The sequence below is a fragment of the Passer domesticus genome, chromosome 10 (genome assembly GCF_036417665.1).
Source record: "Passer domesticus isolate bPasDom1 chromosome 10, bPasDom1.hap1, whole genome shotgun sequence".
In the NCBI taxonomy this organism is placed as follows: Eukaryota; Metazoa; Chordata; class Aves; order Passeriformes; family Passeridae; genus Passer; species Passer domesticus.
Window position 1 is genome coordinate 10,576,379 of NC_087483.1, and position 20,855 is coordinate 10,597,233.

Consider the following 20,855-nt stretch of genomic DNA (forward strand, 5'->3'; position numbering starts at 1 on the left):
ACTAATAATTTGTCCAGAACTTCACTGGACCTACTCCCAGCAGTATGCAGGTTTCTACAACTTGGAGCCCATGGCCTCACAATGATCACAGGGCTGAGCAGTCTTGTTTAACAAGAACTAAATCAGACATGAAATATCACTTACCAGGAGCTTCTTCTCCATATCTTCATCATCATCATCATCCACAGAATAGGTACTTTCAGAGAAAGCTGGAGATTTTCCATCTACTCCCATTGCTGCATCCCCACTGCCATTTTCATCCAGGTTAGAGTATCCCAGTGATATGGAATTCTCTCCTTGGAGGGATGACCTTGTGTTCATAATCTGAAAATCTGTGTTCTCAGCTTCTGAGAAGGGTGTCAGGTGAAGCACTGGCTGAAGTTCCATGCTTATATCTTGCTTTCTCATGATCTCAGGCGAGCCCCATGAAGACATACTTGCAATTAAATTCTGGTAATATTTTGGAGTCTCTTTGTCTATGTTCAAATTGTGTTTTGGTGAATCAGGAGTTTGATGAATTTCCAACATTTGCTGGCAGTGCTTTTTCAAATCTTGATCCCCTTCAGAGCTGTGGATCATGTCCAGCTCCTGGCACAAGATGTTTTCTTGCGATTGCTTAATCTGTGTTTTTGGATTTTTGTTGTGAATAGTCAAGTCAAACATAACTTCATCTTTTTCCTGTAATGAAATAACACAAATTAATTGTTTAATGGAATTTGAGTGTGATTTTACAAACTGAGAAAAATGCACTTAAAGACCTTTTAGAATTGATTGATTTTCTTCAATCGCTTTATCTAAGCAATTTTAAGATAAAATTACTCTTAACCTCTGTTTCTGTGCCTGAGTGTAACTAATGCACTATTTGAGAAGATATTTTAGTTTATCTTAAACCTTTCAACATGGAAATTTTGTCTCATCCTCCATACCTGTTAGTTTGTCAGATACAGTGAATAACTGTTATCCCTTCCATTTTAGACCATTACCTTAATCCTCTGTGTTAATTATCCCTCTTAATCACCCGTTTTAAGCCCAGTGCTAGCTGCCAGGACTTTGCTGCTCCTCCAGCTTTCATTTTAATACATTTCCAAATTTTCACATGGTTTCCACTTTGGAACCCAAGCATAAATGTAGGAGGGGTTCTTTGCTCCTTTAAGAATGTTGCATTATACTTTTCCTAATACCTGCATGAGCTATATTCATAGAAAAAAAAGGCTATTGTAATGAATGCTTGAAGACATGGTAGTTTATTTACTTTGATTAAACATATTCTCCAATTCTGATAATTATCCCTCCTCAGCCTACTTAAAAACTTCCACTTAAACATGGAAATGCATGTACTGACATAAAAATCAATTTAAACCTTTCAGATTCTGAGCTTCTACTTGAAAAGCAGTTTTTAAAATAATTTAACTGCCCCCAGCATGCCAGCATTCCCTGATAGCCTTCAAAATGCTACCAATTCTCTCTTGACTGGATCCTAAATTAATTCTGTTTTTTAAACAATCCCTGCCTGTAGAAACAACATGGTGCAGCAGCCACTGGGGTGGAAGGGGTGGAAGTCTGCTGCCTTGTACAGACACATCCCATGCTCTCAAGGGCATCAGTCTGCATGGGCCATGGAACACTTTCCCCACCTATTTCCTTTTCCTGAGAGATTTTCTGGGCAGACCCTGAATGTACAGAGTCACCCAGGCACTGATGGCACTGCTCCAAACGTGAACTTCCAGGCAAACAAAAATACAAACACTAGCAATGATCACATGTTTAGCATGGCTACATTCTTCATTTCTGCTTTAAAAATAAACATATCTTTATACATAGCAATTATCCTATCATTTCTTCAAATAAGTCATCTACCTTGGGTGATGATTGTAACACACTGCCAAGCAGGGCCCTGAAAATCCACATAAGCCTGACACTGAAAATTTTTCCTTTCCTGTATACTTGAGCTCTCCATATAAACCCTCTTAACTAGCATTTATTACCTCTGTAAGTCAGCCTTTAAAGACAGGAACTTGGTGTATGACAGATTTCTACAGCTCTCTTAAAAAAGGGGTCCTACTGCTTTCTAAAATAGAGTGATTTAATAAGAATTTAGGTTACTTGGAGCAAATGGTTCTAGAGAAGATTCAGAATAATTACAAGAAAGAGTCACAGTAAATAAGAATTTTTGAAAGGAGACATGAAGTGTTTCCAAGCAGTTCTCCAACAGAGCCATGAAGAATGACAAACAGTCTTGGTAGCTCATGGTGGGCTCATTGCTTGGCTTGTAGATGCCCATCCTCTCACCCTCCATCCTCAATAGATCAGGAAGAAAAAAATTAAGCTGGAAAGAACTCACAGGTGGAAAGAAAGAAGGGATATCACCTATTAACTATTCTTGCAGGCAAAATAGAGTAAAATGGGGAAAATGTATTTAATCTATTAATCTAGAAATGTATTACTAAAAAAAATCTCCACAGCAAATAATACTATTAAAAATCAAATCATGTACCAGTCCAGCAGTAGGGGAAGCCAGTACTCCAAATGACTCGTCAATATTTGCTTCTAATTCCTGCATTCCATTTCTAAGGGCTACATCTTTTCTTTTACTCTGGCAGAATGGCTTGAGAAATTGAGTCTCTTCATGACCTACCTGCTCCTCCAGCTTGCAAGACTCCAACTGGGAAAGAATTTCAGCTCTTTCCAGTTGTAGGGCTTCGAGGTCTTTCTTATGGGCCTTGATTTCCTCTTTCAGTTTTGCAGTGCTCCCCTGCAGTTCCTTGATTTCTCTCAGGTAAGCTACTTCTTTCTGATTCAGTGCTTGCACCTGGAAATCAAGTCTAGAAACTTCCAACTGAAGACTGTAAACATCTTGTGCCTGACTTGCACCTCTCTTTTCCAACTCTGTTTGGAGCTCTGCTGCTTTTTCTCTTAAATACTGCAGCTCAGTTGTGTCAGCTTCCCTTTGATCTGCCATTGTCTTAATTTGCATCTCTTTCTCTAGAATATTTGCTTCCCTTTCTCTCACCTTATCTTCAAGTTCTTGAACTCGAGATGTAGTCATTTTTGTCTCAGCCTCTCTCTGAGACAAGAGAGTTTGGGAAACCCTGTATTCTTCCTGAAGTGCCTGGTGCTGGATTTTCAGGGCGGTGAGCTCTGCAACAGACTGCTCTGACAACTCTCTCAACTGTTGGCACTTTTTCTCCAAAATTTCTACTTCTGTTTTGAGCTGCAATTCCTTTTTTTCCAGTTGCTGCTGCAGAGTTTCTTTAGAAGCTGAGACAAGCTCCAGTTCCTCCTGAAGTTCTCTCACTTTGGAGAGTACCGATGCATTTCTTGTGTTTGGATCAGCATCACCTTGACAGGCTACCAGTCCTTTCTGCAACTCCTTCTGAAGGTTTTCCACTGACTTTTCCAAGGCATCTTCATAGAAATAAACTGGGTTGTCACTATCTTCATGACATACTGGTCCAATTTGTGCCAGCTCTTTTTGAAGCTTCTCAATGACTCCATGGAGTTGCTCCACCTCTTCATCCTTGTCCTTCCGTAGCCTCTCCTGGTCAAGGCGAAGGTGCTCAACCAGTGATCTGAGCTCTTCAATTTCAGGTTTTTGGTCTTCTGCAACCTAAGCAAATGGAAAAGCACTGAATCTTACTGTATGTAGGCAATTATTATTGCACACAGAGTTGATATTTCTCTTCTGAATCACACAGGCATTAAATCACACATTTGACAGCAGAAAGAACCACACATTTCAGCTGGTAACTTCTCAAAATAATCTCTACTTTGCTAAGAGAATTATCAAACAGATTTCATTTACAGTAAGAATCTGCACACCTTGCTTCCCCCAAAAAATCAAGCAATGACCATACAGTAAGCACTCTTACTTTGTTCTCCAGAGCATTCTGCAGCTCATGCTGAAGTCTCTTCATCTGCTCATTCAAGTGATCGATTTCTTGATTCTTTTCTTCAAGCAGTGCTTGTGGGAGTGACAAAGCTGAAGAATCACTAATACCCAGGTCCTGGCTTTGCTTCTCATGAAGTTTTGTTAGATCCTCCTGACCAGAGGAAAAAAATCTTATTAGGAAGGAGGACTTCATTTAAATATTCGTTTACTTACTGTAATGGTGAAGAGCTCAGGAACACAACTGCAGCTTCTTTAGGTTCACAGCACTGTGTCAGACTGCCCCAACCCAAAAAATAACCTCAGCTTTTGATTTAAATCAAATCAGAAGATAATGCCACAAGCACAAATCCAGAATAGTGGGAGGCTTTGGTTCTATGATACCCAGCATTAGCCTTGTAAAGGTAATGCAACATTCTGATGGTAAGAGAAACAACCCAAACATCTCTTCACAACATCATGAGATGAAGACCTCAGCACTCAAGCAAGCAGGTCTCTGACATTTTAGGAACTGCACTAAAGCTAGAGGAACCTACCTGCAAGTGTGCATTCTCTGCCTGAAGCTGGATGATGTTGGAAGTACTCAAGTTTTTTTGTATCTCTAACTGCAAGTTCAGCTGCAATATTTCCTCATCTTTCTTGCTCAAGTTATCTTTATATTGTTCTACTTGGTCTAGCAAACTTGCAATCTATAAAAAAAAAGCATAGCTGTTTCAATTAAGTCCTCTAAGATAAAACTTCATTAATCATATTATTTAATGACAAGAAGTAACTTCAGCAAATTCAGTGATTTCAACTCCAATCAACTCGCGTTAATAAAATATAAATAAATATAAAAAGAGGGAGAAGCTTGTGTTCCAGCCCCTCATTGGCAAAACCAAAATACTGCAAAGGTGGGTTTCTGCTTTCTTTAAAAAAAAATCTACCTGCTCACAAAAGATCTGTTCATCTGTATTGTGAGCTACCAAGGCTTGAATGATGCCACTGGATGTAACAATATGAGACAAATTAGCATTTGATGTGGAACAAAGATAAGCAGTTGACACAAACACCATCCTTGTCCTCCCAGAAGGCAGAAATGAGCCTTGCAGTGCCAATCCCAATAACACAGACAACAAAGAGATGATTCAACAACCACACTTTTCTCTGCAGTGTGATGTTGCCATCCACTGTTCTCATCATCTCTTGCCTTAATGGGTAGCAGGGTCTAGTGGCTTTGGGAATTATGACTGCTGAAACCAGACTTTGTAAGAGAAATGGAAATTCCATCTTTAAAGAAATTAATTTTTATCATCTTGTTCTGCTCTTGAAAGAATGGTACAATTGACTAGAGGATCACTCCTGTTTTTTTCTTGACACATCCTTAATTGGACTATGTTTCTGTATCACAGGTATTCTAATAATATAAACATACAGTGGGGTTGTGTATGCATTTATACATGTAAATCCAATAAGAGTTTAAGATACTGTGAGCAATTTCTCTGCGTTTCTTCTTAGCTTGACACAAAAATTCACCACATTCTCTCAAAACAGGTTAAATTACACCATTATGGTGTAATAATATATAATAATTATCTAAAATTATATAAATGTATATAAAATTATATAATAATTATCCCTCACTCTCAAACAAAAACTTATCTGCCTATTTCAACTTTGGAAGGAAAAGAAAATCAGCTTACAACTGACAGTGATCAGTCGCAAAATTATATGAATCACCACAAGACAGTTTCCAGCAAGAAGGGAGATGAACACAGAACAAAGCAAGAAAAAGGAAGGTTTGTTGGTTTGTTGAGGCCAAAGCAACTCAGTCTGTAGAACTGTCCCAAAGCTCTCACCTCTCTCTCCTTGGCCTGAAGTGCTTCCTGCTCTGCCTGCAGCTGCTCCTTCAGCACTGGGGCAGAACTGCCCTCCACTGGCACTCGGTGCCTTGCCTCATCCAGTTTAGACTGCAGGGCAGAGATCTGGATCAGGTTGTTGTACTGCTGCTGTTGCAATGCCTCTTTATCCTGAAAAATGATTTTTTTAATGTTAGAATTAATTGATGTCAATATATAAAACTACTTAACCAGAAGAATCCTGCTGAAAGACTTCATTGACCCTGACACACCCAGTACAAGAAGAAAAGGACATAATCCCAGGGGCCTACAAAGAAATAGGAATTCAAAACAACTGAATGCTTTTAGATCATTTAAGTTTTTACCCCTTTACTTTTTGTAATCCAAGTTTAACCACTTCAGAAAATTTAGCATTCAGTGATAAATTACACTTTCTCAGCTACACAACACTTTATACGTTTAAGAACATAACATCTTGCTCTTCTAGCCATTTCCAAATTTGTTATGATACCATCTATGTGCCAAACTAAATTTGATAGATGGACACAGTTTAAGAAATGAAGAGTTCTGGGTAGGTCAAAACCTACTCACAAGCACATCAAGTTCAGTCAGAATGTGATAAAGCAGCACTAAGTTTGTCCAACCTGTGATCTGCCAAGCTACCATGGCTTATTTTATTTAAAATAAAGAAAATGGGTTTTGATCCTCCTCCTCTCACAGTCCTTCTCAGGAGCTGGGTCAGTCGAAGGAGGAAAGGTTCACTTGGGAATTGTCCAAAGAATAAGCCTACATATCTATACTCAATACAGTAAAGCTTGACAAGAAACCTAAGGCAGTAATTGCCTCTGCTGTTCAACACTTACTCTGCCCATAGTTTAATGCACATATCTTTAACAGGTTATTTTAGACTCATTGTGTCATTTGTAAAAAAATATATAAATTTAATCATCTTTTCTCTATTTCAAGAGATCTAAGACTCTGAGCACATGGCTAGCATCTTCTGATTGTAAACTGAAAGGAACAGCAATTAAAAAAAATTGCAAAGTTAATGTGGTATCACAGTATCAAAAAGGGAAAACCAGACATTTTTCTTGCCCTCACATGTAACCAGCCTTCTGGCAACCCAGAAAGAACACACATACAACCAAACCAAACCCCAAGCAAGAGCAGTACCTCGGTTTTTTTTGTTTTTTGTCAACTAAAAACATGACCCAAAGGACACTGATCACTGCCCAAAACCCTTCAGCAGCAATGTGCAATCCAGACTACTGCAGAAGTGGGCTGCCTCAGCTCCAGTGTCGCTGCCTTCCCTGCAAAGCTGCAAGTGTGCAGGGGCAGCACAGCTCTGCACACAAGAGTTCAGCTCCTCCTGGCATTCTCCAGTTGCCATGTCCTGAGGTTGCTATAGCAACCCAGAAAAATCAAATGGCAAACCAGACAAAAATCAGGGTTTTATATAATGCACCTTCACTGTAAAACTTTCGGGGTGCTCATTCACATGGAGTCTAACAGGGTGTCTTCTTCCATGAATCCCAAAATCCATAGGAGAGCAGATTCCCTAAATCAGCTCCACTTTTTAGATCTCAAGCAAAAGGATGAGTGATCCTCCCAACCCACCCCCATCCAGGAGCTTCAATGTTTCACATCAGCAGCCTGAACCACTGAGAGGAACTGGGGCAGGACAGAACAAAGATCTGCTCCATGCTCATCAGCAGGGCAAATCAATCTGTCAGCTGTGACTTTACTCAGCTCCAAACATTCTATATTCAAGACATTCTATTCCCAGATCTATTTCTTATTCCTCCATCACCTGCAATACATGAATTTTTCATATGTTGGAATTTGGGGGACAAGAAAACTCTGCAATTACCATTCACATCAAGTGTGCTTTTAGAAAAATGCCATGGCATGTAATTGCTCTCAGAGCTCCATTGGAACTTATTTACTGCACAAAGTTGCTTCAAGACAAGCTATCAAAATGCTTTCAGGTGGCAAATTGAATAGTACAACCTCGCTTAGTGTAGATTGGATGAATTAGTTTCTAGGGGAAAAAAAAAAAAAGAACAACCAAACTCAAAGACTGACTGAGTCTGGATTACTTGAGATATTTACAAAACACCAATGATGGGGAGAGTCACACAACCAAAAGAATATTCTGAATTCACAAGGATAAAGAAAGCCTGAATAGCAAGTCAAGATTCCAGAGAAAAGGGCAACTTGCCAACAGCAAGTCTCCACAGTCTCCATCTCCTCCAAGGCAGACAAAGTAAATGGGCATGGCTTTTGTATGTTTGGATAGAACCACAGCAAAAATTAAACTCAGAGTGGTCTTTAGAGTTCTCTGACTCAAAGCACAACCAAGTTGGCTCTGCTCAGGCCATTCTCCTGTCTCCCAGTCAGAGACATCACTGCCACTCTGAGCTTCCTTTAAGGAAGTGTGAACACTTCCCCCTTCCATTTAATTGCAATTTCCCTTGTTTATAGGCACATCTAATCCATTCATTTGCACCTTCTAGTCTGAGTCCACCTTATTATAACCTCCTCTTATGTGACTGTAGGCAACAAGATCTCCACAAAGCTTTCAACAATACTCAACCAAGGAAAATTATTGGGAGAACACTGAACATTCAGTTTCAGATGGTAGGGAAAGTTATTCAGATGTTTGGTAACTTTTGCTAAAGGATTGTATGTAATTCTTAACTCTAGACTGTGAGCAACTCAGGAGTAGTAACAAAGTGCTATGAGTTTTAGACTACGGCAAACAGATTTGGCTTCAGACCCAGAGTAAGCTACAGATTAAGATAATTTAATTTTAAACACAGGTATTTATTAAAAACTCCGTGTAGGATATTCAGTAACACCACCTTCTCAGATGATTCCAGGAAACCTCAAGAGCAACTCTGAAGCAGCAAACATGAAAACTGTTAAAAGCAGCCTTCATAGTAGGACTTTGAGTATTATTGAAGTCTTACAAGTAATATCTAAGTACACACCACTTACAAGTAGTACGTAAGTGTTTATAATGGACTTAGAGTTTGCAGAACCAGAGATTAAAACTGTGGCTGTGATATGTGCCATTAACACACCAGTTTAACTCAGCACTGGGTGCAAGACAGCTTCACAAACACTACTGACAGCCCCCATAAAGCCACTGTTGTGTAGTGCCAACCCCATTCAAATTAAGGATTTTAAAATTACCTGTTTCAGTTCAGTTTCCACTTTCTTCATTTTCTGCAGCTGTTGCTCCAAGCTCTGTACAGTCTTTGAGACCTCAGCACCACTGATCTTCAGCTCTTGGATCTGTGCTAAAAGATTTTCTATCTCTTTATCACGAGCTGCAATTTCTTGGTGTTTTCGCTCCTTTTCTAGTAACAGTTTATTGTAATCATCCATCTTCTCTTTTATTTCTGCTTGCAAAGATTCTACCTACACAGGAATCACAGTATACAGATATTCAGGCAATATGAACAAATTTCCTGCCACTTGAAAGCAAGAGTAATTTCACATTGAAGGAGATTTTACTACGGATTAAAGTGGTGCTAAAATCTCAGGTGAAAATAAAACTAAATATGCACAGAAAGTAAGAAAAAGTTAGCTTTCTGAAATCTTGTTTTCCAAATGCAGCAGCTCTTAGATACATGTTTGATTACTCTCTCAACATCTGCAGTACTCTCAAAGTACTAGATGAAGGTATACTCTCAAAGGAGCCTTTTGGTGATGGGGTTAGTTGGTTATCAGATTAAAAACCCACCAAGACTACATGAGTTATTAATAATAGCATTGTATTTATTTCTGTAACCTCAGAACCCTCTTCCAATATTCCAAGGAATTCCAGTTTAGAGGAAGATACCAGGAACTGAAGGATAAATATGTCATCAAAAAGACTCCCAGGAGTCAACATAGGTCAGGTACTTAACTTTGCAAAAATCATTTAAATATGAAGAGCATACAAATTCTGAATTTAGCTGCAGGAAAACAGTCATTCATTGATCCCAGTAATCAAGGTGAAGGCAAGGCTAGGAGCTTCAGTGTGACAGACACACTATCTCAGGGTGTGATACAGTCATTTAGCATAGTGAAAGCAAGCTCAGGCAGGAAAGCAGTGGGAATGGAGAAGTAATTTGGTCAATACCCATGAGCAAGGAAGATGGGATTTTACAAAATAAATGTTTTGTTTATCAGAAAGTATCTGAATTAATGTAAATCCCACTTCAACATCATGAAATAAAACTTCTTTGCATTAACATAGATCTCTACATCTTCAAAGTATTGTTCAGATATAACTAAAGCAAGAAAACACACTTGAGCAAATCAGAGAGTCAAATAATCAACAGGGAGAGTGTAGGAGACAGGTCAAGAAAACCAGAAGTTATGAAGATTACATTTTCAAGCTGCTTACAGGCACTAACATTTCCTTGACTGTGTGTATATCTTAATCCCTTCTCATCTCATCAGCAACTGACCACTGCTAACCATAACACAGGTCTTACAGGAAAGCTTTTGGGTACAGAAAAATCTTCAAGAAGTCTAATCTTTCTAATGCTACAAGGTTTTGGCATCAGAATCCCCAAACTTTGACACTTCAGACAAAAAAAGCATGATTTTAACACCACATTGCTAGAAAGCTGGTGCTGCAATCCTGTAGCTAAGAAAACACTTCCACATAACCTTCACTCTCACAGTGCAGCTCCAAGAACCAGTCAGCACTTTTTACAAAATAATCCCACTTACACATACCTTGTACCTAGTAAACACCAGAGGGGGAAACTTGTTCTAAGTGCTACATGCAGAAATCAGGAGTTCACTCAACCTGGTTTGGAGGGAGTTAAGCACTTACTGATGTTACAGCTGCATTAAACAAGTGAACAAACATTTCTGTTTGGTAATGCCTGTATAGCTCACCCTGCCCACAAATGTCACTTGTTTAGTTACCATCCTTGTGTCTGTTTCTCCAAGTTTTCATCCTTTCTGAGAGAGGTTGCAAAGATACAGCATTCATTTTTTCAGCTATGCCCTCCAGCATGGGAAATTCATTTACTGGAAATTCATTCATATTTAAGATATGGATGTGCACCTCTAACACTGAGGTACACAATTCCATAACTGTACATAAATAGACAGATGGAAATGAAATTAACTACAAGTTTTGATAAGAACTAGGCCACCAACAAAAGGCACAGTTTTATCATCACCATTCCAGTATCTTTGTTTCATGCTCCAAACCTCAACTTCTCATCTTATACCAAAAGGCTGTTTCAGTGAATAACTGCCTGTAACACCTCTGAGCAATAAGCCAGGAGAACTAAGTACCTATGCACAGAAAATTAAATTGAAAGCAGTCATTCATTCCCTGCAAGAATTCTGCCACCCTAAAACTTGTATTCTTAGCTCCAAGTCATGCCTTGACATACCAAGAAGAGGAGAAAAGCTAAAGCATATCTAGAAGGGATTGAAAGGAAAAGGAAAGAAAAGTTAAGAGGCATTCATGCTGTTTTCCATACCTGTAGAATCAATTCATAGTTCTGTATAATGTTCATTTATGTGAAAAAAAAACAAAACAAACAACCAATCAAAAAGGAAAAAAAAGCAAAAGTTAATCTTTGAAGCCAAGCATCAAAAAAACAAAACTGTGTAAACAAGGACTCATTCATAAACTTAAACAGGATGAGGCATGCAGACAAAGGACATCTCTATTACAATTGTTTAGGTGGAAAAAATGAACACATTTAGAACCCAGAAGTCATTTCTTGGAGGTGCTTTTTAGAGCAGTGTCTGTAGTATTGTCCTCCTTGGTTCATTTAAACCAGGCCCAGAGGTTCCTTTAAACCAGACTCAAACTTTATTGTAAAGCACCTGCAACAGTTCTCTCCATCTCCATAACAAATAATACAAGTGCAGCCTCATTGCCTAAATGTAGTTCAATCAGCTGGGGACAAATCTGCCCTCTGGGTAACAGAGGAAAAAACCTCTCCCATGAGTCAGACCCCCAAGAACATACAGTTTTGATATTTATTTGTAATTAAACAAACTCTGTTGCCACCAAGTCTGATTTTACTCACCCTATGCTCTCTGGACTGTCCTGAAGTCTGTGATTTTGCTGACAGTTTTAACTGTTCTTCCAATTTTTGAATTTCCTGCTGAAAATCATCGCGTTCATGTTCCCTTTCTATGGCTTGTTCCTGTAAACCCAGCCAGACAGAATCAAAATATTTTTGAAGATTTCATTACAATCCTGAGTACAAGGGTTTGTTTTTGTGGTGAAGAAATTGTTAATTTTAAAAATAGTTAACTTATAATTAATAATTAATCAGGACTACCTTCTAGTAAGTCCTGAAAGCATATCTATGACAGGGAAATAAAAAAAAGAGAAAGCACCTATTTTGACTACAACATACATATAAACCACAATTATCATTTAATAAAAAGGAAGAATTACCCTGCAATACTACAAAAACTGAATAGAAAATTTAACTTTTTTATTCTTTCATGAGACTAGCACACCAAGGTCTTAATTTCAACAAAAACTAAAAATAGAGCCCATTTTGGGAACCACCTTCCATGTCTCAAACCAGGATGAGAATTCATCACCTCCAAACCCATGGAAATGTTGTCTCTTACTTACATCCATGAACTGCCTCTGGTTTTTAAGCTGCTTTTCAAGAACTTCAATTTGCTGTTTTAATTCAGTAATCTCCAGTAGCTTTGTAGCCAGGTCTTGGTTACTTTGCAGCTGCTCTTCCAGTTCCACCTCCAACACCTTCATCTGAGAGCGCAAGTTGGAATGGTCCTTTTCTGCCTGACACTGGAGCTCAAGTTTCTCCTTGGACAAAAATTCTACTTCCTTGAGTAGACCTGAGTAAGGACACAAAAATAATAAAAGTTGTCAGCGGAGGGTACAAAAGCAAAATATTTTGGATGAGATTAAATTTGGGTATTTTAGCATCAAAACAAGGAAAAATATTTTTTCCTGAGGTGAGCTGTTAAGAGACATCTTATCCTGCTCTACCCTAAATCCTTGCCACCCTTCTGTCCCAAATCTCTCCTTGATCAAGCCATGCAATAGAGAACTCTCAGTTCCTCTAAACTCTCATGCCAAGATCCTCCTTAGCCATGCAAAATCCAGTCTTGGGCTAGCTTCTCCATGGCTCCTGCCTTGTGCCATGCTGGATACTGCTGCTGCCATCTCTACTGCAGAGTCAGCACCCAGACCATCTTTCCAGGGGCCACTGGGCCTCAGCCTGACCCTGAAGGCAGCTGCTATGAAAAAACAAAATTCAAGTAAATGTACTTCTCTGAACCTGAGTGGGGATTAAAACCCAGAGAAAAATCATGCTTACAGAAAATCAGTCCAGTTCTGAGGTTATAAAGGGAAGAAAACACCTGGGAAAAAAAAGATGGCACATATTTCCCCTATGCAGAAAAAGAAATACCAAAAAAGGGAAGTGCACATAGCTAAAACTATTTAAGTTATCAAGAGTTAATTTATAGCTACAAACTGCATTTTCAATCAGTTGGATGCACTGAATACATTGTTTAGGAGACCAAAACTGTGAACACTCTTGGAGAAAAGTTACTTTAATTGTGAATATAGTTAGTAACCTGAGAATGAAAACAAGCCTGTCTGTTTTGTATCAAAGCAAGGTCCTGCAACAGCTCATGATTTTAGTTTTCAAATGTTGCATTATTCACCTCAAACGTTTTTGGTCTCCAGGTTAAAGGTAAGTCTGTGATGCAACAAGGACCTTAAGAAATCATCCAGCCTAATTTCCAGAAGAGACAATTCCCTTTTTGAAGTATGAACCATACAATGCATGTGATTTCTGACCTAATGTCATTAAAGCTGCTCTTACAAATCTTTACTACCACAGCCTACCTACAACAAACATTTCTTCTAGGGCTTCATTATCCACAGATATTTAATGACATTTCTAGACCCTTGATATTCAGCAAAAAAACATGAAAATTTCCATGTTCATGTATAAAAAGAAAAGTGTGACAGGCTTGGAATAATGCAACAACATTTACACTACACATTGGGGAAAACATCACCACAGTGAGGATAATGGACAACAATGAGAAGAGTCTGTGAATTCATCGGCTCTGGGGAAAAAAAAAAAGCCAGACAAAGAGAAAGAAGGAAAGTTTGGGACAAAAACATGGACTACGTGAGCTCTGGAGCTCCACAGCAATCCCGTTGTGGGTTACAGTTACACTCCAACTACATTTCACTCCAAGCACTAATTATAGCCTACATAATAACCACAGTGCAATCACTGTGCCACACTCCCCACTTTCTATTTTATTTTTAAATAATCACAAGTTCATTTGGTTGTGGATGTAACTCAGGCTCTGACAGCAGGCATGAAGTGAAAACTCTGCCCTAATTTCTCTCCCAGTCCCCTTGGAGCTGTATTATACATATAATATATTACATGTACCATATAATGCAACAGAAAAAACCCACAAAACCCAACAATATCTGAATTCCATTAGGACATCCGATCCCAGCCATAGGTGCATGACAGAGATGATCTTTTGCCAAGCAGGAGATGGGAATAACTGGAATAAAATAGCACTCTAGTGTATTTACTAATACATGGTGCAGAGAGGAGGGCAAGGTCAGGTGCTAGAGATATTTGGGCACCCAAAGGAAGGGTCATGGATTTAGACTGACCCTGGAAAAAAAAACAATTGGTATTTGGGAAAATAAGTACAAGAATTTTGCCTCCTACATGGTAAGAAACTTGGCTGATGGCTTCTTTTTTAGCTTCCAGAGGAACACTAGTGCTTTTTAGAGGAACAAAATACTGATTAGGTAACACTGACCTACACAGTCACAGTCACCTCCTCAGACAGAAATGCAAATTAATTGAAAAAAATAATTAGGCAAGCAGATTTTACCTGGAATCAGCAGTATTTCATAGAAAGCAGGTGTCAAATTTTGGTAACCTCTAAGCTCAATCTTTCTGACTTTTTTTTTTTTTAAGCACATGTTCCTCAAGTGTATAAACAGAATTTCAAGCAACACACCAACAGATCACCAGCTCACAGATTTGTTTCTTTGTAGAGACAAACCTATTTTATTAATGCTACTTCACATCATGCAGTTCCCCTCGGGAAAGGCCCCAGCACACTCCTTCCCACTCCCCAGATCATTAGCAAATGCCAAGCTCCATTCCAAAAGAGTTTTAATTAGCAAGGCCATTCTACTCACATTAGTACTCCACATGGAAAACAGGAGAAGTCAGCTTTTCAAGGAATAAACCTACGTCAATCAGCTCCAAACAATATGATTTATATTTATCATGTTTTTCACATACTACAAACAATTCCAAACCTGAGGAAAAGTACTACAGATGACTGGGGTGAGGGAAAGGGGATGGATTTCAGCACTTGGCCCTTGCAGCAAAAGGAACTGCTCAAGTTCTAAGGAGCTGCTGGCAAGAGCTGGGCTGCAGCTCCTGGGAGAATGTCAATCCTAAAATACACCATAACCAACTCGGCTCTACAGAGGGCAGCAGCAAATTTCAGGACAGTGAGGTGGACACCAAAAATAGGTTAAACTAAAAATAGCGATTGAGGGAGATGTGAATGGACAGAAGGAATAAAGATACAGTAATGGGTAAGAAAACTCAGTGCAGCTTTTTGACTCTAACAGGAATTTACCTACATAACTTTTTATTCACCTGAGTGATTTGGTTTACTCAGCTCACACTCTCTAGGGAAAAGAAAAAGTCCAGAAACAAGAAACAGTGACTATGCAAGAATCTATGAATATATACATGTGTATAAATACAATTAATCTAAAACACAATAGGAGAATTATATTTCAAGTAGACCACAAAATAATAATGTGAACTATGAATTTACCAGATCTAAATGTTAGGCACTCAGGAGTGTAGTATGCAAACTTCAGTTCAGGAGGAAAAAAAATTGCTTTCAATTTGGCATCTACAAATTTGACTACAGCACTTGACTTCCAAAATTAGTGTGTAACTCTAAGGATCCTTCCTGCTTATTTCTGGTTTCTTCTTTTATTTCTTTACTTGGTAGCCTTCCCTACCATTCTGCTTTTATTTTTTCTGACCTACCAATCCATTCAGTTACATTTCTCTCATCTCCCTTAGATATCCTTCAGTTCTTGCTGTACTTTTTTTAGCTCAGTTTTATGTCACCTCAAATACTTTTCTTTTTTTCCCATCCCTTTAACTTAATTTACTCATTTTGACAGCCAACTTTGTATCACTAGCAGGTCACAGCCAGCTTGCAACCCACTCTATCCCCTCAAAAAAATGTAGCTGGCAAATACAAAGACAATGGCACAATGCACTTTAAGCCTGATGGAAGCAAAACATCTTTTTCACTTCAAATATTCATTATTGAATTGAATATTCCTAATTTTGCACCACAGAAGTCATAGCTTTTTATGGCCAAGACACTTATAAACCCAGCAACGTGTTGGGCCTAATTATTAAGTACTATTCCTCATTGTTAAAAAATAATTATCAATTCATTCACTCAGTGTTACAGCAACACAGCAAGAAAAACTCCACACTTGTCATTACAAACCTGAACCTTCTTTTTGTGCTACATTAGCAGCAGGTGTTCCTAGAAATCAAAACACAGACACATGGACAAGATGAATAGGGCATTGTGATCCGTTTCATCTTCTAGACCACCAAAACACAGAATGGAATACAGATAGTGTACGTAAATACAGACAGTGTCAACCTTTAGGAATTTCATCTTTATTGTGCCACAAAGCTCCTGATGACCTTGGTCCATGTCTGGAGAGCTTTCTGCCTTTACAGGAAGAGCCTCTCACCTGTGTACCAGTCTGAGCTGTTCATTAGTCATCAAGCCAAACTGACCCATGACAGGAGGACACTGCAATGTGCCCTGGCTGGAGGAAAGTTAGTTTTGTGCTAAGAATTCTGTACCCTCTACTCACCAAGAATTGCCTGCTCCTGGGTGAGCTCCTGGAAGCGCTCCCTCATGTTCTCCAGCTCCACAACAAGACGACGCTCAGATTCCTCTTTCAGGTTTAAGGCCTCTTCTAACGCAGCTTTTTCTGCAACGTAGCCTTCAATAATGCCTGGAAGCCAAGACAGAATGCAAATAAAGCCATAGACAACCTCATCTGCTGGGAAAAAGCACCTTGAAAACATCAGTAAACAACTTCTTCCAAATGATGGAAGGTGACAAAAAGGAAGATGATGATTTATATTTATAGTGTAGCTAGGCTTTTGAAGTATCTTGAGGAATAAAATGTACTAGTTATGTATTCTAAGATTATCAAGATTTTATGAGGCTGACACAACACAAAGTGTCTCCAAACCTGTCGGGTTCAAATGGGGATCATTAAGCTTTGATGGCCTCAGATGAGCTTACAACACATCCTCTACTAAGGGCTGATGTTTCAAGAAACAACCTCCAGGAAGTAAGATCAAATGTTCGATTTAGAGCCCAAGAAACCCAGGAAAGCATATCACAGATATTGGGAGGAAAAAGCTGTGGGTAAATGACACTGCAATCTCAGCCAGGCTCTGTTTCTTACCCTCTGCCTTGTGAAGCTCCAGTGCCAGCTGGTTCTTGGCCTCGCTCTCCTCACTGAGGCACTCCATCAGCTCCTGGTGCTGGCTCACCACCTGGGCCGTCTCCCGGTTGCGGCGGCTGAACTCCTCCTCAAACTGGGCATGGTTCTCATGCATCTTCTCCAGCTGCAAGGGAATAATTGCCCCAGCATCAGACCTCAGATGCACATGCAAGGCAACAACACCAAAGACATTTCAACAAAAACCTAAAATTTTTAATAACATTTATGCATTAAGGTCCAAGATTTGAAGTTTCATTTCTGTACTAAGCTGACTTTGCCCAAAACCTCTAGACCCTTTGGTGAATCCCTGTACTTGCATACCAGTATTTTTGTCACAAGTCCTGCTTAGGAACATAAGTTTCTTCACTGTGCATAAAAAGAAATACCTCCCTCTTGGCTAAACTGCTTAGCTTGACACTTCCTGAGCCACTTGAAATTCAAAGCATCCACTTAAATTCTCCAAGAGAATCAGTCACATCTAATAGACAGTGAAGTCCACATATCATCAGGTTTCCAAGGAACACCCCCAGCGAGCAAAGTATGCTGGATCACAGCTGATGAGGGTCACCTAGAACCCAGATCTGCCATGGCTTGGGCAAGTGCTTTAACCACAAGTTAGCTATGTCTCAGTGGAACCACCATCAGTACCTAAAATTAAATTTATGCACCTCATTCTAAGAGGGATTTTTGAAGATGGTGAATATACATTTCACACAGACACGTATCTCTGGGTTTGACAAAATATCCAAAATGAGTAGATTAATTTCAGATATGTTTTTCCCTTGCCATCTTCTCTTCAATCAGGGACTTCCTTACCCAACAAACTAATTATTGTCACACTAAATTAAATCCTCACATGTACACAGTGCTTATCAAGCAACCCAGATGTGCAGTTTAGACACTACAAAAGCCAGTATGGAAATACTCAAGTTCTTTTATGAATGCACTAAGTGCATCAACTTTTGTCACAATTAAAGCAGCATATAATTACAAGGACATTTGTTTGCTGCTATCTACATATTCACCAAGCATTCTGACCTTGGACTGAGTTCTCCTGTACCTGCTTATCGGTGTTGAAAAGGCATCAATGTGAAGTGCGATAAAACACCCTCAAAAAATCTCCTTGTCTCCTCTAAATTCATTTGGAAGTTTCCAAATTAATTTAAAATCCTAGTTTACATCTACTTCAAGTGACCAATCTATTGCCTTCCCATAGGATCTGTTGAAAGGTTGAATACACAGCTTTAAAACTGATTTCACATTTTCAGTATTATACACAAAATCATGGAATGGTTTGGTTTGAAAGGGACCTTTAAAGACCAGCTAGTTCCAAACCCCTGCCATGAGCAAGGACATCTTCCACCACACTAGGTTGGCTCTGTACACATTAAAAAGCTTTACTTGTTTAGTTGACTCTGTAACCAGCTCCAGAAGTCTCTCCACTGCAGTGCGCAAACGATGACAAATTTTCAGTATCGCTTCTTCACTTTCAAACGCCAATTCTGGCTTTGCAAAAACACTTTCACATAAGTATTGGCTCAGCTCAGACACCTCATCAGTCCCTAGAGACAGCTGGTTGTGCTCTGTGAGAGTTTCATCAAGCAGCTCCTCTACTGAAAACAAGGAAGCTATTGGAAAACACAGAAAAGTGACAAAATTGGTCACCCAGAAAACTGACATCAGGCAGAGACATGGTCCTGGACATGCAGTACGAGATGAGAACTTGGACCCATCAACAACTCAATGCTGAAAAATCATGAGGGCTTTTCACAAGGTTTGGCAATCTTGTGCTATACATCAGGACCTGGAACTCTGCATTCACCAAGTCTTTCCTGCCCCATGATCTACACAAGCTTTTCTAACAACATTTTAGTAATTGCACTATTAAAAGAATTAAACTGAGAGAACACTGGCAGACACTATCTTAAGTGTGGACGGGCTTTGAAAGACACAAACATTGCAAAAAGAGATTCTCCTTCTGATCTTCATCCATACAAAAGGATATGAAAAGGCAGTTTTCAAGAACATGAACTGACTACATCCAGGTTTGCTGATTTGTACTCACCTTTTTCTAGGTGATGGTTTTCTTTGGCTTTGAAATACTGCATGAATCCCATTTCTTCCATAATACTCTGGGCTTCTTTAGAATCTCCAGAAGGCAGACTGTCATCAAGGCAAAGACCAATCTTGCTACAGATAAGGTCCTCAATAACTACTGTAGCCTTCACCACTTCCATAAGCAGTTTCAAAACGTGCTGGTAAGATTCACGCAGTTTTTCCCTAGAACAAAAATATGTTAACATTTGAAAAATTGCACACACTTGATTTGAAAGACACTTTGAACCTGTCAATCTGACAGTCTAAAATGGGTATCTGCCATGGTTGGCAGTTAGTAGTGAAGATCATTCAGATGACTCACAAAAAACAGGTCATTTTTAAAGAGCTGGCAAAGCTGATGCCTTGTCAAGGCTGACCTAGAACAGAGACTAGACAGAGTTAAAGAATAAAGCAGGGATTTATTAGAAGCCCTCAACAGATCCACCTTGGGCAGCACAAGTGCCCAGCCAGGGCTACACCCAAGATGAACCAAAATGGTCACAAAATGCACAGCAGGTCACGGGGTCTCTCACTTTTATAAGTCTGGTCCGTTTGCATATTGGAGTTAATTGTCCAATTACAGCTTTAGGTTATGAAGTCCCATCCTTCTTTTTCTCTCTTCAGTCCACCATGGTTTATGCTCTTGGGCCTGAAATTTGGATCCTTTGTCCCCAGCTAGAGAAGGAATTGTTTTGCCTCCCTACTCTGTGAAGGGAGCTCACCATCCCCTAATATGAAGCTCAGAACTACACACTAAAGCAACACAGAATCTGAAAAATATAAAAGCTAAAACCCAAGGCATCACAACAAAACACCTTTGTCATCTCCACAAGTAGTCCCACAACAGTCACAAGCATCTCAGCCTTCCATACTGGTGGAAGCACCAGCAAGGAAGACACTGCTACAGGAGGAGGAGCAAGGAGTCCACTACTACACCATCACTGACATCAAAATAACTAGAGGGGGTTCTGGCAGACCTGACAACAAAAGCTCTATTTCTATTTATGAACGTATTTTAGTTTTAAGATTAACACTAAGCCAGTTTCTGAAAGATGAGAGAGGGAATTCTAGAAGCTTATTCAACATGACAGCTCCTCTAATCCCCTTGACATGTCAAACCAATGCACTCCATCTGAAAGCCTCTTGGTCACAGAACCTCTCACCATTTTCTTAGATTTTTCCAAGATTAGAGGCAGCAGACACCCCAAAACACCAAAGTCTTCATCACACTGAAAGAAGAAGAGCAAGGAAAAAACCCAACTTGCTCTTAACATCAGAATAGATTGATAATTAAAAAAACCTCAAAATAATCTGCAAATAAAAGCAATATATCATCCTCCAACACTACTATTTTGAAATGGCTTAATTTTACTTAGTTATTGATTTCTTTAAGAGAAGGGAGAAAACAAGCAAATAGAAAAGCACTAAGCATTATGGA

General features: G+C 39.2%; 1 protein-coding gene across 9 annotated transcripts in view; it reads right to left on the reverse strand.

Annotated features, from left to right (window-relative positions):
- Nucleotides 1–20,855, reverse strand: part of PCNT (pericentrin) — a 71,089-nt gene that overhangs the window by 18,328 nt on the left and 31,906 nt on the right. For 7 of the 9 annotated variants that reach the window (XM_064433746.1, XM_064433753.1, XM_064433749.1 and 4 more), the window contains 13 exons: nucleotides 19,386–19,600; nucleotides 18,722–18,948; nucleotides 17,282–17,444; nucleotides 16,676–16,819; nucleotides 12,347–12,576; nucleotides 11,784–11,903; nucleotides 11,226–11,246; nucleotides 8,923–9,150; nucleotides 5,725–5,895; nucleotides 4,423–4,575; nucleotides 3,870–4,040; nucleotides 2,636–3,607; nucleotides 145–678 (listed from right to left, as the gene is read on the reverse strand). In XM_064433746.1, the coding sequence (XP_064289816.1) occupies nucleotides 145–678; nucleotides 2,636–3,607; nucleotides 3,870–4,040; nucleotides 4,423–4,575; nucleotides 5,725–5,895; nucleotides 8,923–9,150; nucleotides 11,226–11,246; nucleotides 11,784–11,903; nucleotides 12,347–12,576; nucleotides 16,676–16,819; nucleotides 17,282–17,444; nucleotides 18,722–18,948; nucleotides 19,386–19,600 (3,349 nt within the window). The remainder of the gene's footprint in view (nucleotides 1–144; nucleotides 679–2,635; nucleotides 3,608–3,869; nucleotides 4,041–4,422; nucleotides 4,576–5,724; nucleotides 5,896–8,922; nucleotides 9,151–11,225; nucleotides 11,247–11,783; nucleotides 11,904–12,346; nucleotides 12,577–16,675; nucleotides 16,820–17,281; nucleotides 17,445–18,721; nucleotides 18,949–19,385; nucleotides 19,601–20,855) is intronic. The other 2 variants (XM_064433754.1, XM_064433748.1) reach the window with 1 other exon arrangement.